Source organism: Nematolebias whitei, chromosome 12 (assembly GCF_014905685.2).
Source record: "Nematolebias whitei isolate Nwh7 chromosome 12, NemWhi1, whole genome shotgun sequence".
In the NCBI taxonomy this organism is placed as follows: domain Eukaryota; kingdom Metazoa; phylum Chordata; class Actinopteri; order Cyprinodontiformes; family Rivulidae; genus Nematolebias; species Nematolebias whitei.
The window spans coordinates 34,646,796-34,674,450 of record NC_056509.1 but is presented as its reverse complement, the minus strand read 5'-3'; the positions used below and the strand labels follow the sequence as shown (position 1 = coordinate 34,674,450).

The window sequence follows — 27,655 nt, the reverse complement described above, 5'->3', positions numbered from 1 at the left end:
ATCTATGTTACAACAAAATAAAGATACTATATATAAAACCACTGCACTTAGAATTTCAATGGGTTTTGTCTGGCCTCTCAGGAAATGGCCTTTAAAGTTGGTCAACACAAAATCAAGAGTTGTAAGTCTGGTATGAGCTGTCCACACCTAAGAGCTAAACTACATGCTTTTGAAGGTTCAGTTTAATAAAATTGCGTCATTATCCTTGTTGTAATGTCCTTCAGTACACACAATAACTAAATACTTAATATTCAAGTAGCAGTGCAGACAGGCAAAAAATTGCACTGTTTAGTCACAACGATTTACAGTTGCATGTTCAAAATAAGTTTTCATTGTGTTTTGACTGTAAATCCATATCATTATCATCCATATCATTCTAAGCCTCTGAAGTTTACCATGCGTAGTAATCTGTGAAAGGATGTTTTTAATTTGAATTACTATGAAAGCATGGTCACCTGTTTGTGTTGGAAAATCAATTTATTAACCCTGAAACAAATGTGTGCAAAGCAACTTATAACACTCAGTCACAAGCAGTAATTCTTGTGTCTTTGAACTGCCAGTAAGGATCTTAAGATGGGAATTTGTCTCAATTTTCTGCTTCTTATGCCCCCTTCCAGGGCTTTGAGAGATAGTTCAGAGCTTGTTTGAAGTTGGTATCTGTGGAAAGGTTATCAACCAGTATCATACTTGTAGATAGCTCTGTAAATGACCTCCGTTTGAGAAATATTGATTAGTTTTGTCTGCACTGAGCAGCAATCATTAAAGAAAACTAGACATCCATTGGGAACCTGGAAGTTGAAGATAGAATAGGACCAATGTCCCAGTAGGGGCGTCAAAAAAATCTCTGTAGTTTTAAGCCCTCACACTCCACTTAAACAAAATTAAGTTTCTAATAAAAAAAAATGCTCAGATGCGTAGATGAGACTTAAAAGCTATGCTAGTGTGCAACCTCTGATTAAAAAAAAAAAAAAAATACATGTCAGAGCTTTTAAACAGGATGTCATGGCTTTAGTTTTGAACAAAGAAAGGAGGCAGAGGCACGTTGTCCATGTTATGTTGATCGTATAGACGAGCTGACCGTCACAGCAGGGCCACGACCAAAGTGGATTGCTGGCATCTTAAAGCAAGCTTAATCTCAGAAATGTAGTAATTCATGTGGACAATATGTTCATTCTTTACACTTTACATAAACACAGTGCTTTTTGAGGTAACATTTGCAGACATCAACATTCTTCTTTCTTTCCATTTTGTCCAAAATGAATTCTGTGTATTTGGGATTTACTTGTATGGGAAAAATGCACATTTTTACTAAAATGATGACTAGAGACGCTTTTTTTTTTTACATCACAGGGTAACAGTCACTTCCCTTTATCTTGCCATAAGAGCATTTTCTGTTTTTGCTCGAAAGTCCTTGTTGAGTCAAGGTCTTGTTGAAATACTTTACTTGCCTGCAGGAAATCCTTCTCTTCTTGAAAAGAGGTTTGTGGTATTGAATGCAGCACGGGTGGGAGTTTTTCTCCTCTGAAAACCCCTCATCATATAAAATAGAGAGCTCTGTAAATTTAAGGATCGGATGCTGCTCCAGAGATTATTGATTTTTGTCTCAAACGTTTTCAGTTTTACAATATTCTTGTTCCAAAATGTACCCACAATGATATGTTATGATTCTGTATATTTCTGCCAAAGTATTGTCAAATAGGTTGTTTTATGTCTGTGCAAACAATGTTCAAACACAGTCTGCAATAGCCTAATTTTCCCTATTGTTGCTAGTCTCTATAACTTTACTTCCCTTTCTTGAGCAGACTCATTATTGATGCCAGACATGTGGCAGGTTTCCTCTGCTGGGATGGCAGAGCTGTGTTTCATTTGAGTGGATATCCTGAGGAAGCTTTCTGAAAAAGAGTGAGATGTGACCTTATGGGTCCCATTATTGGCTCCTAGAGACAGCTTTAACCTAATAATGGCATTGTAAGATTCTTGTTTTGTCAAAAGCTTGGCTTCAGTATCTTTCACAATCTTCTGCGTCATTATCATCATGCAATGCAACATATCACAAACACTCCTGAAGTCCAACAGGTTATTGTAGATTCTCATAAATATCAGTTTTATTTGTCGTCTATTTGTTTCTGTTCTTCTGTTTTGGTTGCCGCATGTAGGTTCAGTAACATAATCGTATACAATTTGCTGACTAATGAGCTTGGCATGTTATTTATGTTGATAAGCATAAGAAATTTGTCTAACAAGGTTGAGTCAGGTCCTCTGGATGGGTTCTTCTTTGTTGAAATGTTTCATCTTTAATCTAAAAGCCGAAATTTTACTTAACTGGTGCAGCGTAGTGTGAAGCCAATGAGAGTTGAGACAGTGGCGAAGCTCCAAAAGATGGCTTTCTTAACTCCGCTCCTGAACCAACCTGAACCTTTCTATCAAGGATGCACACATCTTAATCCTTGAAAGAGTGACCACAGATGAGTGTAGACCGCAAACTGATCACAGCCCTCCTGGCACTTAACAGCAAACACATTACTCAGTTTGTTCCAGGGGACCGGATCATTGGGATGAACTACGGGTAGTCTTTGCAGTGATGCATTTTGGTGTTTAAAAGCTACTGGGACGTCATGTTCAGAAAATAAACGTCTCAGTTTCTCTGAAACTCCCGCAACATACGGAATGATCACTGGTCCCAGACCCAGGGTTTGTGGTCCTACTTTTCACCTGATGCCTGGCTGGAGTCCTGTTTCGGTTTCTTATCTGCTTTCAGGAAGGCCCAGTTAAGATGTCCACATTGCTCCAGGATCTGTCTTGAGTGGGAATTCTCCTTCTAACTTGTGCTGTAGCAGTTGATGGTAGTCAAACTGCAAATACTGATCTGTGTGAGTGGGTTTGTGGTACACATCAGTTTCCAAATGTCATCCATCAAAGACAGACCTCACAGTCCAAGAAGGCCAACTTGCCGTTTTTTTACATCTTCTTGTGTGGACTTGATATATTTAATCACAGAGTGGATGTGATCAGTGAACTGTTGCACTTCCTGAGGTTTAATTTTAGTCCAGTTGTCATCAACATACCCGAACCAATGATTTGGTATCCCTGAAAAGGATGCCAGAGCTCTCTTTTCTACCTCCTCTATGTACAGGTTTGCAACAGTAGGAAAAACGGGGCCAACACCATACAGCACACTCATATTTCTGCCTATAATATTACTCCCTTTGTGTGAAGTAGGTTGACTGCAGGCACAGTTTCAACAGTTAGCAGAGTTGCTTTGTGGAAGGAGTAGACCCTTCTGCTGAGTGGTGTCCAGTTTTAACCTTAAACAGACCACCTCCACTGCCTCATCAACAGGAATGCATATAAAGAATGATGTGACATCAAAAGAGACCATTGTTTCATCAGTCTCCATGATGACATCCCTCACCTTATCCACAAAGTCCATAGTTTTCTGAATGTGATGTTCTGAGCTGCCAACTAAAGGGCTGACTGAGTACAGATACATTATATTTGGAATTATCCAGAAATATCCATCAATCAGCCCTATATGAATATCAAGCGGCCATCATGGCACTAACTTAGGCTGATGGTCCTCCTTTTGCATGTGAACAACTAGTTTTTGCTATCACCAACAAACTGGTTGATCCACTATGCAAAGGTGATGTTTATAAGACTGAGTTTGCTTGCAGCTCCTCAAACGGAAGGGCTTATGGATAAAAGACAAAACGTTTCTACAAAGAAGAAACCATTGACAATCTGACTCAACCTTGTTAAATGTATCTGTCTGGTTTATTGATTATTGCATCAGGACATTAAGAAATTTGTGCTTGGTTGATTTTTCTCTGTTGTAACAATGCTTCTTGACAATAAATTTTATACCATTGAAAAGCCCTTAAATTTGTTCTTATATGAAGCCACAATTTGTTACAAAATGCATTTGTGGGTTGAGCAGCAGAGTAGAACATGTGGGTTGACCCATGAAAACTTTGTGAAATCTTTTCTACCAATGTCGGACAGCTTATTCTGCTATTGACTCCTATTTTATTTATATAATCTATTTATATAATCCTATTTATATTATCCTGGGCCTCCCTTGCAAAAGAGATCTGTGATCTCAATGGGATTTGCCTGGTTACATGAAGGTTAATAAATAAAGGTTAATAAATAAAAACATTTTCTGATCATTTTCATTCTGATTTTTCAATTCTGATTATCAGCAACCAGTGGCAATCCCATACCTCCAAAGTCTGGGACTGAACTCTATACTCCAAGATAACAATGCTCACCCCACAGAGCTGTTTATCAGAGACTACCTCCAAAATTTTGCAATGAAGAGGATGGAAAGGCCTGCCTGTAATCCATCTCAGTCCCACTGAACATTTGTGGGATCAGCTTCAGCATGTTGTTCACTCCACACTCATCAACGTAACCACATTGGTTGATATGACAAATGCTAGTTGAGGCTGGGATGCCATCCCACATCAGTGTTTAACCAGGTGAGCATTATGAGGAGTGGTTGCCAGGCTGTTGTGGCTGTGTATGGTTTTTCCACATGCTACTGAGGCCACTGTTTGTTAAATGAATAAATTAAGTGGTCAGTATGTCTTGTTCCTTAAGACTTTAACCATCCAGTCTACAACACCAAACGAGTCAGTAGCATAATAGATTGTTTGGCATCCAAAGAGAAGATTTGGCAACTCGGCATTTACTTAACAAATGTGGTGCAATTTAATGAGGAATCAACAAGCATTCCAATGATATGAGCTTTATTGCCAAGACGCAGTGGTACAACAAATAATCAACCGAGCACTTTATTCTTTATGTGCTAAATTTATTTGGCAGATTTGCTTAAGCTCCAATTCAAACAATTTGAATGATCCCTTTAAGGTGATGTGCTGCTGACTCATGCTGAATCAAGATAATGTATTTTTTCTTCAGCAAAAACAAGTCAAAAGCAATACAGTAAATACCTGTTTGTAATCTGGCCTCATATCTTGATGTGTACCAAGTTCAAGTGATCATCCTGCCGACATTTTGATGTGGCATCAGGAGCACGGCTCTGTTCCAAACTGGCATTGTTTGTTTATTTTTGTTGTTGTTTTTTTCCCTAAGGAGTACGAGCAGTCATGAAGTTATCCCATGACAAAAGTTATGTCGTACTATTCAGCCTCTGTATCAGAGTCCCATTATGCTGAACAAAGAGATTCAGGTTCAATAGAGGGAACAGAACAAAGCTTTCAGCTTTTTTTTAAAACTTTTTTTTTAAAAATTGTTTCTGTTTTTAGAGTTGGCAAACTGTTGCAATCTGAGACACTATTCAACGTGATGTGGGAAACATTTATCAAGTTGCAAGATAAAAATCTGGAGCAAACAAGAATACCAAAAGATGGAATTGCCTTTCATTCAGTCTGCAGAATTTTTTTGTAACTTTACAAGAAACAATTTAATGGGAAATTCTGTTTTAAATAAACTGTCTCCAACTTTTAAAACACACTTTCACATTTTGTCTTTGAAGCACAGTTTTTGACTTCATAGGAACAGTTAAAGTGAAACTGGCTACACAACAACTATAGAGAAATGTTTTTACCAGTCTAAATCCAAAAAAGGGTGGTGGTGGTGGGAACAACTACAAAATGTACTGCCAGGGGATGAAACTTGAGCATAACATTTTTTTACACAGAGCCTATTTCAGATTATTTAGTAATAAAACACAAATATAGCACTTCAGTCTTTAATGGTATTAGCACGATTCCTGTATTTTTTCAGACTATAAGGCGCATTAAGCGAAACAAGTTCATTTTGCCAGATTTTTGAGCACTGTGAACCACATATGTAAGCACAACCAGAATTAATACATAAGACACACCGGATTATAAGGCTCACTGTCGATTTTTGAGAAAATTAAAGAATTTTAAGTGCACTTTATAATCTGAAAAATAAGACCTAAAAAAAGGGGGCTAATAAAGTCTGCTAGTCTGAGAGTTGAATCTGGTTCTGAATTGTAGAGCTTTTCCTGGGTGTGTTAGTAAGACTGCATTCAGAATGTGATCAAAGTATTAAAAATAAATTGATGCTTAAATATAAATAATTTGAATGAGATGTTGAATAAAGTGAGAAGTTTATACCGTATCAAAATAAATAATCTATTTCTGAATATATGGTAGCTTCATTGTTCTGTTAACTGTATTAAACACAGAAAACATGAAACATTTAATCCAGCAGATTGTGTTGCCTAGAATTGCAAGGATGTTTTTTTAGGAATGCTTGTGTTAGCAGGAATGTGTGGAATTCCATGGCAGATTGTCCAGCAGCATACTTCATCATCACGTGTGCAGTCCCTGCCTTTTCTTTTCTTTTCTTTTGATATCTAGGATATTAAGTATCCAAAAGAGTACTATTTTGTTTATTTTTGTGCACATGGCTTGTTAGATTTTAACTGTATCTTTTAGAGTGGCATGGATGATTAGTTGTGCTTGCCTAAACGAATGTTAACAGAAAACGACTCGTATGACTTGTCAGTTGGCAGTAGTACAAATATGGTACCGAGAAAAAGCATCTGCAACTTACGATAAAACTGTTATCTGCTCTAAGTTGCACAAACTCTTGGAACACAAATGACAGCTAAATGTCTCATTTTGTTTCGGTAGATTGTTACACATCTCAGCTGTGCATTGTGAGTGACCTATTTAAAGTTTTAGCTTGAACTGATCATGCTAATAATGATGATGATGCATTGCCTTTACTGCAAATGCACACCAAACATCCCGCATTCTTGCTTGGGTGTTCCTTTTATTGTGGGACTATTGTTGCTTTTGTTCCAACTCATAATGAGGAGCTGGTCTCCCCCACATCCAGGGTGGAGTAGCTGTTACATCATCCGAAGTAGCATTAGTCATTATTTCATTTAATTTCAACATCCATGGAGGTTTTAAGATGCTAAAGAATTTTAGTTTCTAAAAAAGTTCAAACACTCGAGTCCCATGAGTTGTGGGAGAAATTGATTTTCACCCAAAAAAATCTTGAGAAAGTTTTCCATTCCCAGACTTGGGGGTTTGTTTTCCTCTTGCCACACAGCTGCCTGCAAATCATCTGCTCTGCTTCCATTCCAAACTCCTGCTCACATTTTAGGGTGCATTCACACCAGCCCTGTTTAGTCCGCTTTAATTGAACTCTTTGCCTAGAAAGTCCCGTTTTTTGGGGGGGAGGTGTGAATGCGCAATCGAACTGATGCGGACCAAAAAAAGCGAACTCTGGTCTGCCTAAATACCTAGTCTCGGTTCGGTTGAAGTGTAATTGAGTGCAGTTCGAATGCATTGTGAATGCAAGGGGACCGGCGACAACTCCAAAAGCAGGAAGTGGACTACAGCACAGGGCATTTTGTGTAAATACACTGTACAACCAAAACAAACACGCATTTCTCATATCTCATACGGAGCCGTCAGCCAGCTTGTATGAAAAACGACATTCTCCATAGTGTTCTGCCTCATCTTCCGCTCATGCTGAGTCCATTGTTGAAAAATGTTTGTTTGGCACACGTTCCACAGACAAAACAGAAATCCTAAAACCGCTAAAATTTGACGCCACTCCATTTTAGTTTTTATTTCCTGAAGTACGTTGCGCTCAGTGTCTTCTTCGGAGGTTTTCATGTCGTTTCCTTCAGTAGTTTTTGGTGCAGCGCCACCACAGGCGAGGGGTGGGAACAGGTTGGCTCGATTGACTCAGTGCAGTGTGAATGCGAACCGCGCCAGTTGAAAATGTAAGCAAATGTTCTGAATTTTGGTCCCAAATCGAACTGAGTCTACCGGACTATCAGGTGTGAAAACGACCTTAAACTATGTTAAATTGGTGGCCACTGTCAGCCCTCTCTCACTATCAGATTCTCCTCGAAATATGACACACCAATATGTTGACACGCACAGTCAGACATGTTGTCATGTCAAAATCCTGACATTTGGGCAGCATTTCTTTGTTCTCAGAGTGGAAGCATTTTGACCAAGCCTACACTGTATTTCAATGATAAAACAGATGCATCTCTTGAGGTTCGTGTCCTGCACACTTCTCTCCTGTCACATCAATAAAAGAAAACAACTCCCGACTTTTAACACTTAACTTGCTTTTTAATTGTGTAGGAGAAGTTATAGCTTTAGAATAACTTTGGTTGTTTCTGTTGGAAAAGTTGAGCTCCATCTGTGGCTGGTTATTAGTAGGTGGAGCTCTGTAATAAGAGCATGCTTCTTGTCACTGAAATAAAAAGCATGTGTCTGCTGTGTCAGGCAGTCCTCCCTCTGGGATTCATCATCTCAAACCATGTGTCTGGTCAGAATACATAAAGAGGGTTTGAACGATACATCGCTGCCAGCCTAGTGATACCTTAGTGCCTAAATAAAATGGTTGACGGTGAGATTTTGTTCATCAAACCGTTCACAGCTCCTTTTTTATAACTTTATTCCTATTGAGCGGTTTTGTTTACGATAGGCCTAACCACGGTTTGTTTTGGTCCGATGCCTTTTAAATCCCCTGCACACATGTGCGTGCATGCCAATGTGTGTTTTCTCTGACTAGATGGCCATGTGAGTGTGTGTGTGTGCGTGTATGTGTGTGGCATCCTCACCCACACTCAGAGGGACCCATTCATCTGTGGCCTGGCACCCAGAAAGGGAGTTCGTTTAAGAAAGACAGATACTGAGGGATACTGTTCGGACTCTTGCTCAGTGACTCAATGGTAGTTGTCTGCCTGGCACTGATTAGGTCAACACTGATGAATATGCAGAAGTTGTCTGTCACCCTCAGAATGGCCTATATTTTGACCAAGCCAGGAGATGGGTTGTGGTCTACAGGGTCACTCTGTACAAGAGGTTACTTTATGTCCTCCTAATAATCTCAAGGCATTAAATCTTCAAATTTATTTTGTCTTATTGTATGAATTCACTCCTTTGTAATAGTTTCCCCCTCTATTAGTTTTTGTTATTTACATTAAACAAGGACTGATTGACAAAGTAAAAGTACTTGATTTTAAAAACCTTGTTCCATGTTCCAACTCTTTCTGTTATGGTTTGCATTCAGCGAGTGTTATTTTCAGTCGGGCAAGGTCTTTTCTGTTTGGAGCACCACATCCTCCCTTGTTCTCAAACACGTCTTCCCCACAAAGGCAGGAACTGTGCAGATCTAAACTACAGCCAGCAGGAAATGGTGTATGGTTTAAGAGTTTGGTGACTTTTGGAGTTAAAGGGCATTCTTAAAATGAGCCTCTACAAAGACAAAAACCTTGGCTTGCCTGATATACTAAACAGAACCTGATAAGACAGAACAAATGGTCATAATATTCAGCCCTTGGGTATATTTAGGTGTTTTATGTATAGTGTTGGGTATTGTGCAGACTAGGGATGCATGATATTGGATTTTTGGTCGATATCTGATATGCCAATATGTTAAAACTTATTTGGCCAATAACTGATAACAATACCGATATTATTATTTTTTCTTAGACCTACTTACAGAGACTACATAGCTTTCTCTGCTGTGGAATTAAAATACTACATTATTTGTCATAGTCGTTGTCAATTTGGCCTGCTACCAAATGCAGATGCCAAAAAGGGGGCTGAAAATGATGTAACACTATAAAAAAAAATATATATATATATATATATATATATATATATATATATATATATATGTATATAAACCCGCGCCTTTTATATTGGTGAGTAATTTTGATTGAATGGCCGATGTCCGATAATTAATTTTATCGCTGATATCAGCCGATACCAATACCGATACCATGCCGATAATATTGTGCATCCCTATTGCAGACATATTGAAATTATGGTGCACATTGATACAAGTTGTCCTCGTTGTTGCAGTTTGTTTTGCAGGTATATGTCAATGTCAATGTCAATGTCAATTTATTTATATAGCACATAAAAACAACAAAAGCTGACCAAAGTGCTTTACAGTTAAGACAGATAAAAAGAGTAAAAAATGCATCTAGTGCCACTCAAAAACATATGAAAGATAACAGTAAATACAACATACAACAACAATAAAATCAAATGTGCATTTGCTTGTAGAGTACATTTTTTCTTGTGGAATTTTCTGGGATTTTTTTTGTCTTCTATGGATTTCCTTGCATTTTTTCCCAGGATGTTGGCTAAAGCATCCCATCTTTTTCTTCTTCTCCTTAGGATGGTTCTCTGGGTAACATAGATGACCTTGCCCAGGAGTACGCCGAGTACTACAACACCTGCTTCAGTGACGTCGGCGATCGCATGGAGGAACTTCGTAAACGTCAAGTCTCCCAGGAGCTCGACATGGTAAATGGATATTGTTTAACACACACACTCACAAAAACCACACCTAGAGCGTATTTAGAACAAAAACTCCCTTACACCTTTCATGTCTGCTTTCTGGGTGGAATTTTTAAATCGGGAACAAAAACTTCTGGGTTCTTTCTGCACTCTTAGAAGTAACAGTATTAAAAAAATGTCTATAGGCATTGTATAGATGTGAACACAGTGATGTTCTAGAGCTCTGTTAGAGAGATTGTGGGTGTTCCTTTTTACAAGGATGTAGGGTAGTGGGGCAATCCTTTGGTTGCCAAGCTACAAGTAAATGTATGAAGGAATTCTGCTGGTGCTGCTGGGGAGGTCCAAGTTTTGAGCAGAACTCAACCTAGTGCATCTTCACACACTTAGAAGACATGTAGGCTATAGTGTTTTTCCCCCCATTTTATATTTCCAGGATTTTAATAATGATAAACGTTTAATTATAATCCTATAAAATATAACCTAATTTGGATAAACTTAATTTATATTTTAATGAAGCAAGTATTTATTAGTGATGCACTGATCACAGGTTTACAGGCTGATTCCAGTCTCCAACCTGCTGATTGTGATTCCATTAGATTCAAATTTTTAATAACTATAATCTTTAGTGTAAATGAGCAATTTCTCTAAAACTGGTCCAATTTACAGAGCCCCATTTCTCACTCTGCATCTCTGGAAATCTGCAAATTATTTAAATATCATAATTAATCTCCAGGTTATTGGACAAAAGCGCGTGCACAAATAAAACAACTTTAAAAGAATTACAGAATATCATAGAAAAATAAACATATTATAATTCCTTAACATTGACTTTTTACACATCTTCAAACCAAAAGTGCACCGGTTGAATATGTCACCAGTTTAGCTGGCTCTATAAAAGAAAACAAACACCTGAGCAGTGAAGTGAGCTTCAGACAGGCCACTCAGAAATCCTGTAAAAGTCTCTTACACCTCATAATACTTTCCGTTTTTTTTTTTTTTTTTGGTAAACAAAACTTCAATTTTCACTGATTTCTCACTCTTAGTTGTCAACACTCAGTTAAAAACGTCCACACTGAAGAGGTGCTGTTGCTGCACAGCAGTGGTGCATTCAATGACCAGGATAAAGTCAGATTTTTGATTGTCACTCCTCTTTGGTGTTGCTACTTGTTATAAAATATAAAGTTTTTAAATACTACACTGATTAACTGTAGTCAAGCTGGTCAAGCTTAAAATTGGTGACTTGTGCATCCAAGCGTCTCTTTATGTTGCATCATATAAGCTATTTTGGTTTGACCTACAAGGTCAAATGTAATAAAAATAAATATTTTAGATGTTGTCAATTCCCAGTTGGTCATGGCAAGTTTATGTGTTTGAGTAGAAGACAACTGGACATGGTTTCTTCATTCATGAAATGGTTCTTGTATTTATAGTTGGATGTTGTCTAAATAGTAGAATTAACTGTTATAGAAGGGCAATTTAAGTAATGATTAGCACGTTTTCCTAATAAGTAACCATTTTTCTAATTTTATTTCTGATTCAACTTGTCTCAAGACGTAATTTTTTTTTTAAATACATGTCATCAAAGAGGCATCTCCTGCTCAGAGGCAGCCATATGGTTTGGGTTGGGTTAACAGGTGTGGCTTAAATAGATAATTAATTCATCGTGCTTTTAATTTTAATAACTTCAGACTTCCTCTTCTCACATCTTTAAAGGGAGGAATTAGAAAGCCTGTGGACGCTTTGTTGAGGCTTTGATGTATCTTTTCCCATCAAGCAGTAATACCTCAAGCCATGTATTAGTTTGGAGAATGTTTCATCCCGAGGACAAAAAAGCAGAGGGGGAAAAGGAAACAATCAGGGCGTATTTTTCTATGTAGAAGAGAGTAAAAGAGCTGACTGGGACCTGAGCCTCAAGCCCCAAAGCAGGAACAGGATAAGGATGAGGACAGAGGAAGAAGAAGGGAGGAGGATGAGGGGAATGAGTAGGAGGAGGAGTAGCGAATGTGAGAGCCTGCAGCTGTCCTGCCAGTCTTTCGACGTTTGGCAGCAAAACATAGAAAAAGAGATGGGAAAAATGCATGACGAAAGAAATATAGGTCAGACAACACCTTACCAAGAGCTCTGAACTAGGCAGGATCAACCCACACTGTGTGGACTGAACTTTGCCTTTTTTGTTGCAATGCTTTTCTAAAATTAGTTTTGGAAAATTTAAAGTGTAGAATAGATTTTTTTTTTAGGATAAGGTGAATTTCTTTTTTGTTTGTTTGTTTGACATTATTGATAGGGAAAGGTGAAACCAATACACAGTGCACAAGAGTTGAACTAAGGAAAAGAATAGATAGTGTTAATGTCAGACTCTTACAAGTGAAAGACTGTTTGTATCTTTTGAAGTGTGTCCAACAAGCAGCTAAAGCTGGTGTAAAGCAGCTAAAACAGCCTTAAAGCAGAAGTTTACAATGTTTAAGAGTCCCAGTACTGGATAGACATTTATAGAAAGTAGTGTTTTTGAGGGCAGATAGGTACAGATGTGCAAGAGTCAATGAAGTTCACTTTTTTACCCATCGTTTTGATATCTGAAAAAAATATATTATATTTTTGCCAAATACAGTAGTCCCTCCCTACTTCGCAGTTCCACTTTCGTGGACTAACTGTTTTGTGGGTTTTCAACGTAAGATTGTACACGACACACAATTGGCTGATTGATAGAAGGCGACCAACCAGAGCATTGTGCTGAGGGACGGACTGGCCATCGGGAGCACCAAGACATTTCCTGGTGGCCTGGCCTGCTCAGTGATCACCGAGGGGTTGGACCAAAGGCTCTGTTCAGGTCACGCTTGATCTTTTAAAATAAACAATCCATGCTGCTTACTCAGGTGAGCCTCACTGAAGCTCCCTGAGCAGTAGCGATGGAGAAAAACAGACCCCACCTCGTCCCCTCCTTTCTCTTTCTGAGGCTGTCAGGAGGGGGCAGGGGTGGGGTCGGCCTTTCTCCATCGCTACTGCTCAGGGAGCATCAGTGAGGCTCACCTGAGTGAGCTGCATAGATTGTTTATTTAAATGATCAAGCGTGACCTGAACCGAGTCTTTGGTCCAGCCCCTCGACGATCACTGAGCAGGCCAGGCCACCGGGAAATGTCCCGGTGCTCCCGATGGCCGGTCCACCCCTGTGCTCAGTAACTGTAACATCAGTCTTTCTGCTCTCTTTTGCTGTGCTCTTTTAAAGCGTTTAAAGAGTTTAGAACATTGTGAAGAACATTGCAAGAGTGTAGGACGGGTTTATAAAGCCTTTAAATATATATATATATATATATATATATATATATATATATATATATATAAATACTGGCACTAAAATAAATATAATGTCCCTACTTTGTGGATTTTCACCTATCATGGTGGTGTCTGGAACGTAACCCCCGCGATAAGTGAGGGACTACTTTACTTAAATGGTTTCACATCTTTCCCACTGGAATCCTTGGATCAGTGACTCAGGTTGGCTCTGGTTAGTTAGCAACATTTCAGGCAAAGGGCTCAAGTTGTTCATCTTGTTTTTTTGGTCTTTTCTGGTTTTCCCACTTAGTCAGCAAGAAAAGCAGAAGTCAAGAGTCAACATGATACTTGGCAAGGACTTGATAAAAGAAAACTGTAATATTATTACAGTTATAGTCTCCATTGATCGCTGACATCACATTTTTTTAAAAATCCCACAGGAAAGCCCCACTGCCTGCTTAGCTGTGGTCAACACAATCAGACCAAAATGAGAGAAGTATTTTTTTTTCTCCAAGTTTCTGTTCTTTAAAATGGTCTCAAATTGACTTGTAAATCTCAGAGCATTCATTTTTTGTAAGTAGACACTTTTGGTTGTTCATTTAACAACTTTTGCTCCTTTTCTTAAATAATACAACTTTTTATTTTTGCTGGTGTCCTGACCTGCATGTACTGGTAGTTAACAGCATAGGGTGTCTGTGTTGTCAGGAAAACATGGGCTCTCTATTGAAAGCTGATGACGGAGGCTCTTTCTGAGATAACTATCAATGCATTAACTTCCTGCCTAATCTGCGCTCAGTTGTTTCTATGCATCACTGTTAGTTTTCTGAGCCAATGGAACACAAGTGGTTAAACAAACACCCCCTTTGGATGGAATAGCACCACTGCGCCCAGTTTCCCACCACTCTTATGGATGAAAGCTTAGACAGCTCTCGTTGGCATGCCCATTTGGTGATGTTTGAGCCTTACAACTGAACTAGCAAGATGTGCTGAGGGGGAGAAAAATGTTTTAAGATGCATTTTTATTGACTACCACCATGAAAGGGAGACAATAGTGTAATTACGTGTCTTTAAATAAATAAATCATACACATTCAGTCGTTCTGACACACAACTGTGAACTAAGTGGTCTTGACATCAAATTAGTTGTTTTATTTCAACAGGAACATTTTTAGTATATCCACTGTTCATTTAGACGCATGAAATTAATAATCTATTTTGTTTCAGGCATATTTTATCCAACTTTAAAATATCTTTATATGTAAATTAAAGGGAAATGTTAATTAACATTTGGTCTGTTCTAAATCCTCAAGCAGCCACTCTGTTCAGTGTCAGTGCTACTGTAACTTCTGCTGATGGTGAAAACGGGCCAAAACAAGCCCCTTTGGCACTTTGCCACTGTTTCTACACTCGTGTTCTGCACCAGTTAAGAGCCTGCAGACTGCTGGTACTCACCCCTGCTCAGCCATTATGGTACCAGCTTGTTGGTGGTTCCAAGCGAACTGCTCCGAGGTGACGATTTTGACGTAAGCAGACAGCAGCCGTTGACTGGGCAGCAGAGCTCCGTCACTGGATGACCCACCCAGTACATACATATCAAGTCTTATGGATTTTCTGTAAATTATACGCACTTTCCCCCATTTTTCATTTTTTATGGACATACAGAGAAAGTTTCATGGATTTGTCATAAACTCGGCTCCAAATTTTCTTCCTGTCTCAAAGCTGGCCCGGAAATGCTAAGGTCGCCCCCATCTCCTCCTTGTTGTCCCTTCTTTGCCCTTCCTCCGAAGCATTGTATACTCTGGTGATTTTAAAGTCTATAATTGAAAGACTTTAAACCTAAAAACGCTGCAACTTGTGTCTGATTGACTCACTAACCTTAGGACTGCTCTGTAATTGATTTTTCAACAGAGTAGCTTGACAGTGTGGGTGGGGGTTTCAAGACTCAAGACCAAACTTGTTTTGTTTTGGCCACAAGACAAGAAACGGTGCGGTTATTGCCTGCATGGACTTCATTTGTCCAAGTGGGTCAGTTCAGCTGGGTTAAAGCTACAGTAGAAAACAAAGTCCAACTCTTTTGAGAGTTCTGCTGATTATTTGTCCTCTCCACTGGCCTTTTAGGCCAGAAACAAAAGAAAAGCCATTTTTCTCAGTCAGCTGCCTTTGTGGCTGTAGGATATATTCTAACAGATGTTGGCAGTGCTCTTTTGTTGGCATAACCTTTATGGAAAGCATTTGTCATGTAATTTCATGATTTATTTGTCAGTAATGGACTTATGACTTAGTCACTGGAATTTGTAATTACTTTGATATTAGTCCTGACATACAAAAAAAAAGAATAATGGTCCTCGGCATTTATAAATGCTCTCTCTTGAAAGGGACAAATTATTCAATAGTGTCAATAGTTTGCTCATTTCTACATTTAATATTTGCAGCAGCTCTTAGCTGAAATATCAGGCTGTCTTTTAAAATAAACTTATACATCCTGTTTGCAAGATTTAGACAACAACGCATTCTTGTGCAATAAACCATTGTTTGTTCAGTGTGTGTTGGTAAATCTTCCCAAAGGAACTGGTTTTGCAGGCGTGCACTGCTCCATACTGGTTCAGCTGCTAACTGCCTTTTTTCTGCGTTTTGCTTGGTGTCCATCCTGTTTCTCTACATTCTCATTCCTACCTAGCAGCTTCTCACTCGCCCACCTAGATCTACCCAACCATGCCAGCTGGAGTGCCTCCACTAAATCACCTCTCTGCTTTTGCTGCACATCCACCTACATGAGCTTCTTCAGTTGGCAGTGACTTCATGTGTTAAATTTAGTTCTGTCTGTACAGAATACCCTTTTTGTTATGGTTTTCAAAATCTGGTTTATATTAAGTTATAAATGATTAAAACACATTTCAAAATACAATTAAATTAATTGCCTTGTCTGCTGACATTAAGTAAGTAGAATTTATTTATAAAGTACCTTTCATAGATATAACATCACAAGGTGCTTCACACTACAAGCAGGGACAAATTAAGAACATACAGTAAAATACATATAAACATCCAAACATATAAAATCATGGAAAATACACACAACAAAATTCAACATCTAGCTAAATGCCTATTTTAAACGAGAATGTCTTTTAAGTGGTTTTTAAATGCATCAATAGAATCTGGGCTGTGTAAAGATGGGGGCAATGGAACTGTTCGGACCTGTAACTACTGTTAATTCGTTGGATCGGGTGGGGTTCATAAATGATTGCTATGGACTGGGGCCGGGTCGGGTCGGAGTTTTTGGACCCAAATGCAACTCTAGGGAACAGTGCAAAGTTGGGAGTTCAACTACTTGGAATGATCAATCCCTGTAAGATTTGAAATGGGTATGGAGTACCACCAACAACCTCTGATCAAATTACCTTAACCTGCGAGACCGTGTGTGGAGCTTAACCAAGTCAGAGATATAAGAAGGCACTTGTTCATCCATCCATCCATTATCTTCCGCTTGTTCCGAAGTCTGGTCACGAGGGCAGCAGCTTGAGCAGGGAGGCCCAGACATCTCTTTCCACATCCACCTCTTCCAGCTCTTCTTGGACGATTTCAAGGAGTTTCCAGGCCAACCAAGAGACATAGTCTCTCCATCGTGCCCTGGGTCTTCCCCGGGGTCTCCTCCCAGTTGGGCATACCTGAAGCACCTCCCTAGGGAGGTGCCCAGGGAGCATCCTTACCAGATGCCCGAACCACCTCAACTGTTTCCTCTTGATGTGGAGAAGCAGTGATTCTACTCTGAGTCTCTACCAGATAACTGAACTTCTCACCCTATCTCTATAACGGAGAGTCCAACTACCCTGCTGAGGAAACTCATTTCAACCGCCTGTATTTACAGTCTCATTCTTTTGGTCGCTATACCCAGAGCTCGTGACCATAGGTGAGGGTAGGGACGTAGATTGACCTGTAAACCGAGAGCTTTGCCTTACAGCTCAGCTCCCTCTTCACCACAATGGACCAGTACAGAGTCCGCAATACTGCAGTTGTTGCACCAATCCGTCTGTCAATCTCACGCCACATTCTTCCCTCACTCCTGAACAAGACCCCAAGATACTTAAACTCCTCAACTTGAGGCAGAACCTCACCCTCGACCTTGTTCATGCAAAGCTCTAAAAGTTAAAACAAACTTTTAAAACTAATTCTAAAATTAACTGGGAGAAAGTGAAGGGAAGCTAAAATAGGTGTGATGTGTTAGCAACTTTGAAGCTGAGCTCTGGACAAACTGAAGATGGTCCAGCTCCTTCTCGTTCAAACATGTGAATAAGCTGTTACAGTAGTCTAAACGAGAATAAATAAAAGCATGAATGGCCATCTCAAATTCCATTTTTGACAGAAGGCTTTTCAATTTTGAGATGTTCCTGAGATGGAAGTGGCAGTTTCTAGTCAGTTGTTTTACATGTTGTGTTAAAGACAATGTGGAATTAAAAATGACACCCAAGTTTCTGAGGCTGGATTGAACAGAAGGATAGGACACTAATGAACTGCTTAATTAGAGAAAACGTTATCCGGAGCAATATTCAGAGTTTCAATCTTATCTGAGCTCACTTGCATGCAGTTGTCACTTAACCACTGTTTAATGTTAACCAAGCAGTTTAAGGACTTCAGTTTATGAAACTCACTTTCTTTGAATGAGTAGTAGAGCTAGATATCATCGGCATAAAGCTGATATTGCATAATTTTAAAATGCTGATGTACCTGTCCAAGAGGGAGAATATACAGAATAAATAAAATGGATCCCAAATCAGAACCTTGAGGTACACCACAAAATAGCCAAGTGTCTGACATAATTCCATTTACAGAAACATTAAAACTTTGGTCAGACAGGTACAATAAGAACCACATGAGGACAAAAACATATAACCCAATATGGTTCTGAAGTCTGTTAATTAAGATCTTTTGATCAACAATATCAAAAGCAGAAAATAAGTTGATTAAGACCAAAACTGTGTAGTGCCTTGCATTAGCTGACACCATAACATCATTAGTAACCTTCTTTAAGGCAGTTTCTGTGGAGTGAGTTTTGCAAAAAACATATTAGAATTAGTAAAAAAAAAAGTAATACTTATGTAAAACGGTGGAAAATTGCTCTTCCACAGCTTTTTATAATAGCTTAGATAAAAAATTATAATTTAGATATTGGTCTGAAAAATAATTATGTTGGATCCAGGTTGTGATTTTTAAGTACTGGTTCAACAACTGCAATTTTAAAAAGCTGTGAGCCACACCTGTTGTAATAATAATAATAATAATAATAATAATAATAATAATAATAATAATAATAATAATAATAATAATAATAATAATGTGGTGGGACAAATATCAGTAAATGACTTCATTTTATCCATAACAGAGAGGTCTAGGAATGAGGCTGGTTCAAAAGAAGACCATGTATGAGGAAATTGGTCACAAGAATGATTGTAGAGGGTTGACAGAGAGACGTTTGCCCTAACATCACTGACCTTATCAACAAAAAAAATGAAAGAAAATGATTACAGTCTGTTTTAGTTGTTACATGAGCACTGGAGACTGAAGGATTAACAATGGTGTGAACGGTATCAAACAGCCTCTTGGGATTTTTTGCTAGAAGATATCAGCTGTGTAAAGAATAGAGATCTGGCATTTCTACTGGACGTTTAAGGAATTCCTTAGTACCTAAAGATAAAGTCTATGAACCTTAAGTGTATGTGATTTCCATAAATGCTCTACCCTATGAGAGTTTCTCCTCAAATTCTGAATTATTTCATTTATCCAGGGACAAGACTTTTTATAAAATGAAGTTTGTTTTCAAGTGAGCTACTTTATCTAAAATAGCTGAACAATGACTGTAAAAAGACTGAGTAAAAACATCAACATCATTACATCCTGACAAAATCAAGGGTTTAACAAAGCAGAGAACCTCTCAGCTGCATTCTGATCAATAATGTGCCTCTGAACCTTAATCTTTTGTGGCGGAGGATCTCGAGGAAAAAGTAAATAAAGAAGAATGCAGCTGGTCACTTGCATGTACATCCTGTACACACACATTTACAAGATTTAAACCAAGAAGATGTGGGTGTGACCCTTTATGTGTGTTGGTCCAGAAACATGTTTAAAATTAAGTCAGTAATGTAGAAAAAAGGCTAATTTACAATGAATATTGTCAACATGAATATTAAAATCCCCAAACTTTATCCTCGTTACCCAAAACTCTTCCTTTTGCCTTTTTTAATTTAATCGATCTCAATCATGCTTAAGCATTTGAAGGAATAAACCCATTACTACAAATTACACACAGATACACATTGTCTAACTACTGCACAAATACCCCCCTTGTGGCCATCTGGTGGGAAATCATGCACATATTCACACATACATGCCAATTTTGAGTAAGTAAGTAGGGCAGCATCACAAGATGTTGCTGGTAAGTTCATGTAAAGGATAGCATACCCCCTCTGGGAGTGGGCTGTGAGATCTAAGCCTTGCTCTCACTCAGACACCCCTTCAGAACGTATTGATCTGGTATTCTGTTTGAGAAACTGTGCCAGTTGCGCTGGCAACTTCTTCACCATTTGTTCACGCTTCTCCACTGGCGAAGCACATGTCCCACAAGCTTCAGTTTATGTAGCCTTGCAAATCTGCACTGAAAAGCGAACAGGATGTAGGATTTTGTTCTTTTTCGCCCATTTTCTCCCCCCTCTTCATCAACTCACCCACTCCTTCCATGCCAAAGATGGCATGCTCAGACACACAAGAAGAGAACATGAAAGCTGAGGATGAGGAGGAGACACAGGAGAGTGTTTTGTGTACTTTAGAAGCGCTGTTTGTGAAAGTGGAGGCGAAATGTTTGAATGTGTGTAGGTGCTTTTGGCCTGTGTTTATGTCTGTGGTGGCATGTGTGCCAGAGTATGTGTCTGGGCTGGGTGTTTTGGTGCAGTTTCCATATGTGGCCTGTTTGCTAGAGGAAAAGGTGGAAGAGTTAAGCACCCTGCTGGCACAGCGCCCATACTCATTCACCGGTAAGACCAGCAAATCTTCCCTGTCACTGCAGACCGGAGAAGCCATCAAAGAGGGTCTGATAGCAAAACCAGTCTGCTGCTACCTTTGTAAGTGTGTTTGTGGATGAGCGTGCACATTTGAGCACACGCCTTGTTTAATGTCTCGCTCTTCATGTGGGCTCGCAGTATTTTTGTACAGCGCTGTTGTTTAAACAAGATTGTTAAAGCTGTGCTTGTTAAAGAGATGGATGTGGGCTTTCTTTGTCTCAAGTAATCTCTTTCCTCAAAGAGAAAAGCAAACGTTCTTCTCCCAGATTTTCCCCACAGCCTGGCGAGTTAATTAAGAGGTTTTTATGACAGATACCTGCTATCTGACTTATGGGGATCTGTGTATTCCCTGAGACGGACAGTCTGTCTAAAGGCTCTTCCGACTTAAAATGATTTACTTATCGAACAAACTTCCGGATGCTTGATCAGAGTAACAGACGTATGGACAGATGGCTTGTAAGACTTATAGAGCTGAATGTAAAGTCAGCCATACTGCCTGAAAACCCCTTTACAGTCTGTCTGCAGTTGATTACAATGATTATAAGTGTAGGGTTGTGCTCATGTCAAGGTTTTCTGCCTCCTAAGCACTTCAGGGCCACTTCGCGAAAAATTGAAGGCTTCAGTCTCTTTAAGAGCTTGTAAAAAGAGGTAATGTCAACTCTGACTAATTCCCTCGTGCGTAAAGGGTGACAGGGTGAAAGGGTTATACGCCACTGCCGAAATGCTTAAAAAAGAAAAACGAAAAAGAAAGGATGTGTGTCAAACATGCTGTAAGAATTCTTCTATATTCAGCTTCTTGTGGTTCAGTTTTAGTCTACTATCTGGTTGTGGAGATAAGACGATGCATATTTCTCTAAAATTCCTGCTCCATATTTCACAGAAACCCTTACAGCAGGTCAAAATTCAGTCAGTTGTTTCCAGAAATCTAGTAGCTCTTAAGTTTATTCAACTATACCCTCCTTGGCTGATGTCAAACTAGTTGTTCCTGTGGTGACAATGAGAAAATGTCCTTCTCCGTCACATGGTAGACACAATATTATCTCCACTTTCTTTCTACAAGATTAGAAAACTTCCAGGTGTTTTAACTTTGACCTCAAGAAACTTTCCCACATAACGTCGGCATGAATCAACATACCTCGTGCTGCTGTAGGTCAGGGAAGATTTTGTTTACGCCTCTGAAGAACAGGTGAGATGGCAAGTTTGTGTTATTAACGCCTCCAAACAATTGTTTTAGCCGTCAAATGGAATAAAACTGGCACAATTTCCACAGCACATAAACACAACACTGCATGCATCTTGGCATATCTTCTGTAATTATTGTTTTGCTGTTAAGATTTTAAATGGCAGACAGAAAGAAGACGCAGAAACCTGCCTCAGATTGTTTCATTGGTTCCTAATGAAAAACTAGAAAGTTCCTGGAGAAATTTTGATGGGGACTGTCACGTTGCATCCATTACATTTTTTTTATTTGACTGTATTGTGTGTTGGGGTTCGCTCTCAGCTACCACTATATCAAATTTCAGCTTAAAATGGCAAAATATTAATGAGTTAGTCATTTTTTCTTTTTAGCTCAGTTGGCCATCTTGGATATTTGATTTGCGAACAAATCTATGAAAAATTATTAATAAAAATGGCGTCTTTATTTGCTACTTACGTCACCATGGCAACTCAAAACATAAATAAAAGTAATAGTGCACATCATGGTGCCGAGTCAGTCATTTTGATATAACAATTGTGGGGCTATACATTGCGGTTTGGGCTGCATTAAAGTTGATGGAAGAGTAAGATATAAAGTTAAGAAATCTTTGTCAGGTGGATAATAATAGGTGGTTGCCTTACTAGGCAGTCCCCAATCACTAAAAGAGGTTACATCAGTGCTTCCTGTAATTGCTAAAAAAAAAGAAGAAAATACTACGTTAATAACAAAGATCTACGTTTGATGGTTTGACAATCCAACCTTATCCATATCATGCATTACAGACTTAAAAATACACAAGCTCCACAATTAATTTACCTTAACTTTAATTCAATTTAATCTCACTGATGCTTTTCACGTTGATTTTGAATATGAAGTTTAGTGCCATTGCACGTTGTTTTGTTTCTGAAGCCATTTGTCAAATTCGAGGCCAAAGTTGAGTGAAGTCTCAAAACAAATTTTAAAATGTAGTCAAACATGTACTGTGGTATTCTAATAATATGAGGCCAACCAGCAGGTGTTTGACTCAAGTAGAGGAAAGTAAACATGGCTGTAATGTCACTTTAGAACGCAGGAAGGTGCTTTTGTTTTCTTTTGTTGAGAAGATTTAACAAAGCTACATAATGCTGCCAAGTCATATTCAGTAACATCTAAAATACCCAAAGCAAGTCTTGACTTGACTTTTTATTACTTCTATGCAAACACGTGCTTGTGTTTGTTTTCAATGATGTGCAGGTGTGTATGAACCATTACCAAAGAATCTTGTATCTTAAGAATCCATTATGTTTTTCCTGTTCTGTACTTTTTTGGTGTTTTTTATACACAGCTTGTTTTGTCTGCTTGGACCTGTCAGTGTTGTCTTCAGAATGTACCTTCTTCACTGACTGATATTTAATGGGGACTTTTTTTTAACCCTTTTTCCTCATTCTCTTGCTGTTTTTCCAGGAGAAACAGGATCCAAGCAGTACCTCTCTGCAGCTTCGCAATGAGATCCAGGTAGGCAGACAGTATATGTACAAAACATTCAACTCTTCGTACACGTATCACCCTGTTCCTCACTTATGTATTTTACACATAAGCTCTGTTGAAAGTCATTCTAAGACACGTCCCTTTTATTTTATCCTCAGGAATCTTTAGGCTTCAGCAGCGAGATGTCCACTCCTGAAACTGACAGAAAGTATGTTTTGTGTTATCTACTTTATCTCCCTGGTTTATGATGATGAGCAGTGTTGAAAGTTGGAACAGCTTGCAGTGGGTGTCTGGATCACATCAAACCATACACATGCACACACAAAAAACATATATCACACTTACATACATTCTTTGCATTGACAGAGAGCGGTCAACAGAAATACCCAGATCTACAGATACATGTTGACTTACTCTATCATGCATGGCAGCCTGTAAAAAAGGCATGACTTTACCCTTGGGGAATAGATGTTACCTCTGAGAATGGTAAATGGACTGTACTTGGACCTGGCTCAATAACAAATTTTGCTGAGCGATTAATTGTCTCAGAAATTATTACGATATACAATAATATTGTTTGAAATTTGACAATAATTAGTCATTATTGTCAAATTTAATAAGAAATGTTGATTTGTTTTGAGTGTAGTACCTTTTTTGACCACCAGATGGCAGTATAAAATTGTTTGAACTGAAGGATGGATAGTGAGGGAGCAAGCAGTGTGTCAGTTTAAAAATGGGAGGGAGGCCCCTTGACGTGACATGGGCTGTCTCTCCTTTTTTTTGGTTCTCAAAATGGCAGACCTCGGTGTGGTTTGAGCTCTTTAGCGTAGTATTTTTCACACAAAGCTTTTAATTAAAAAATCAGTAAACAAGTTCTCAGCTTCTTTTTGCAGAGAAAAACAACTTTTTACACGAAGGCACGGGTTTCAACCATGAATTTTTGAGCTTTGACAAGACTGAGTTTTTCCCCAAGGTTGGCCTGTTAGCTGAGCTCGTAGCTTATCTTCTCAGCTTAACTTCTCAGCTTAGATGCTTTTAACGATCCAAAAACACGATTTTGGATGGTTAGAACTGATTTTAAAGAGAAAAGAGAAAGGGAGGGGTCAGTGAAGAGCACAGGAGTTGAGCCTTTTGTTATCCAGTGTCCAGTAGAAAGAGAGAGACGCAAAGAAACGATAAAGCCGATAAATGAAAATAAGGTTGAGAATTTTCATTTATCATGCGATGAATTGATTTATTGTTTATTGCAACAGGTCTAACTGGACTTATTAAGTGCCTTTCTATGTGATCAAGATACTCAAAGTGCTTTACAATACAATATGTGCCCTCATTTACCCATTCATACAGCACTCTACTAGATCTATTCAAAGACTAATCAGTGCTTTATCACATTCATACACCAATGGGACACACATCGAAGGCAATGAGGGGTTTGGTGTCTTGCCCAGGAACACTTTGGCATGTGACTGCTGGTAGAATTGAACCTCCAACTCTTGCATTGGAGGAAGACTGCTCTAACCACTCAGCCACAGCCGCCCCTTGAGAATGTGAGCGTTGTATTGCTCAAGAGCAGGTCACAGGTGTTCACCCTTATCCAGCCCAACAGGGTCCCAAAACAATAAAAAACACTTGAGTTTGCCAATTCTTTGTGCAGCCTGCCTAAATTGGCACAACCACTACATGGACAATTGTCTCAATGTTAAATTAACTAAAGTAGCTCATTTCTTGTTGTTGTTAGAAGTCTGTTGAACAGCCACTATTCAGGCCATTATTTTAGTACTTTAGTCACCCTTTTTGTGGAAATTCTCAATTGGGTGAAGTTATCTAACTTTTCACCATGATCATCATGATATGGTTGGGCATGTAAGCTCTACTGGTCACATCCCTCCTGAGGTTAACGGGAAACCGGCGACTGTTTCCTCAGGCTGACCCGCTCAGTTCAGCAGCCATTCTCTGCTCTCTGGCCCTCTGCACTTCCTTCCTGGCTTTGTGTCCTGCAGCGTAAAGGGGCTGAGGCGGTGGACAAAGAAAGTGATGGCCAAAGATTATGGTTCAAGAACATGAACGAAAGAGCAGGATGGAGCAGGGCATGGGTGGAGTTCCTCTTTCAAATGTTCCTGTACCACTAAAGTTGTGGGTGGGGGGGTTCATTTTTTGCACATTGTTGTATTATATATGGATGAAATTTCTCCACCGTGTCCTAATATGTGGTTGCTGTAAGATAAGTTTAGATGGGTGTAAAACAACTGACGTTGGGGAAACGGCTGTCCTGCTGTCAAACAGTTGAATTCATGGTGGGCCACACACCCAGGGTTTTTCTTCACAGGCGTGTTTATTTAGTCTCTTCTTGGAGAAACCAAAAGTCTTTAATATAGTTGCTTTCCTCATGCAAAGGTAACTGTTGGAAGGTTTCAGGAAAGACAATAAAACAAGTGAATGAGGTAATTCCTATTTTAATCCATCGTAATTAATATTGCTCATCACCCGTGCATGACCTCCTTTGGATTTGTCGCGTCCATGTGACGACCGCGTGCAGCAGAGGAAGTGCATACCACAGATGTGATCTCTTTTCCCATGGCTGCATATGTTGCACAGACAAATGTTGAGGATGATGGGAACCAGATGCCAGATTTTGAAATGACGTCTCTGCTGTTCAAGAGAGGCTCTTAAAGAGACCCTAACCATACAACCTTCTGTCTGCTCTGTCTTCTAGCCTGGGATCTCCCTTTTGTTATGAGCTGTAAACATTTACCAGTCTTTATGTGTCTCTTATGAAGAAGCTTTGCGTTCATTTGCACTCTTTCTCCTAGTTGTCTTTCCAGCCTCTTTTTTTAATTAAGTTAAAATAAAGAGCTTTAACATTACTTTTAACTTTTTCAATAATGAATCCAGTTCTTGTTTTTCCACATTCACACCTTCAGAATATTCTTTTTTTGTGGATCTATCCTCCACTGTGAGCCCCTCTCTTCCCCCATCTCTCTTTTCTTCTAGTACGTTGCCCATTGTCCACTTTCCAATGCGGTGAATGGATTTCAGGTAGAATGATTTATCATGTGCAGGCGAACAAGCCCTGGCCATTCCTCAAACACATTCCTCAAAAGGCATGCCTGTGCGCTGACGCACAGACACCCCATCATCACCTCTCAGCGGGACAATAGAAGATTATGCAGACTCCGTCCAGCATCTCTGCCACCCCTCTCTTTTTGTGTTCCTCTGTTCCATTGTTGGCAGAAGGTGGGCACAGCTCCCGTTATGATTGGTATGCAAGCGCTGATGACAAAGTGCTCGTAGAAGGTTGAAGGGTTCAAGCCGGGGTCTTCCTGTTTTGGAATGTGATTGATTGGCTGGTATTGTTATAAAGAGGAGGCAGCTGGCTTACCAGGAAGGTTAGCAGAGTAAGTAAATGGATCTTGATGAAAGCATGCATGTGCACAGACGTGAGATGAAAATGGCAGATTATTGGGTTTAAAAGGGCCCGTAAGAGAACAGTACTTTAAGAGTTGTGCTACTGGAAGCTCAGTTTATGCAACAGTCAGATGGATTTATAAACTGGGCCATGTGAAGAATCTGCTTGGAACAGCTGTGCCATATTGGCACTCTTAAACATCCCATCAGCATATACATTTATAATTAACTTTAATACACATGTAAGTTGTGTGTTGAAGATCTCGTCAAACACGTTTTTGTTGAGCAAAGTTAATGTATGGAAGAAATATACAATTTAAATGAAAACAAAAATGTTTTAAAGTTGGTGATATATTAGTTGAATGGGGTTTTTAACTTTCCTGCTATGTGTGTCTCTGCCCTTCTCTTATATTTTGTAACTTCTGGCTGCTGAAGAGGTCATCCTGATCTTGTTTCCTGTTTTACATTACAACTGTCACATTGTCACCTGGCGTGTTTTCTGTATCCAGTTTGCTCTCAAAACAGATACAGAGTTGTCACAAATGACTGAATCCACCTGAATTTTGTCATGGACACCCGCAACCCGTTTTAAGAGTGCTAGAGCTGTATTTTAACTCCTGCATGGGAGCTCTCAGAAAACATCCATTGTTCTTGTCTAAAACCATGTTGAGGATAAATAAAAATAAACAAACCTGGTCCAAGTTTTCATGTCTGTATTTTAAAAGTGTGCTCCAGCAGTGATCGTAAACGTGGGGGCATCAGCCAAAGTGGATACAAAGCGAGCCCAGGGTGGTATGAAGTGGGCGAGATATGACTGTTTTCATTCATTCTGACTGATTTCTTTTAAAGCAGTACCACTTTCAGCCACTTGATGACAGCAGAGTAGTAGTAATAGTATGGCATGCCATTGTATCATGTAATAGGTAAGTGTGGCTATAATGACAAATTCAAAAAAGTTCAAGACAAAAACAACTTGAC

At 39.1% G+C, this 27,655-nt stretch overlaps 1 protein-coding gene across 1 annotated transcript in view; it reads left to right on the top strand.

Moving 5' to 3' along the window:
• The window catches only part of sash1a (SAM and SH3 domain containing 1a), a 210,113-nt gene that overhangs the window by 148,390 nt on the left and 34,068 nt on the right, over window positions 1–27,655 (top strand). The window contains exons 2-4 of the mRNA XM_037685867.1: window positions 10,167–10,295; window positions 23,249–23,299; window positions 23,431–23,480. Of these exons, the coding sequence (XP_037541795.1) occupies window positions 10,167–10,295; window positions 23,249–23,299; window positions 23,431–23,480 (230 nt within the window). The remainder of the gene's footprint in view (window positions 1–10,166; window positions 10,296–23,248; window positions 23,300–23,430; window positions 23,481–27,655) is intronic.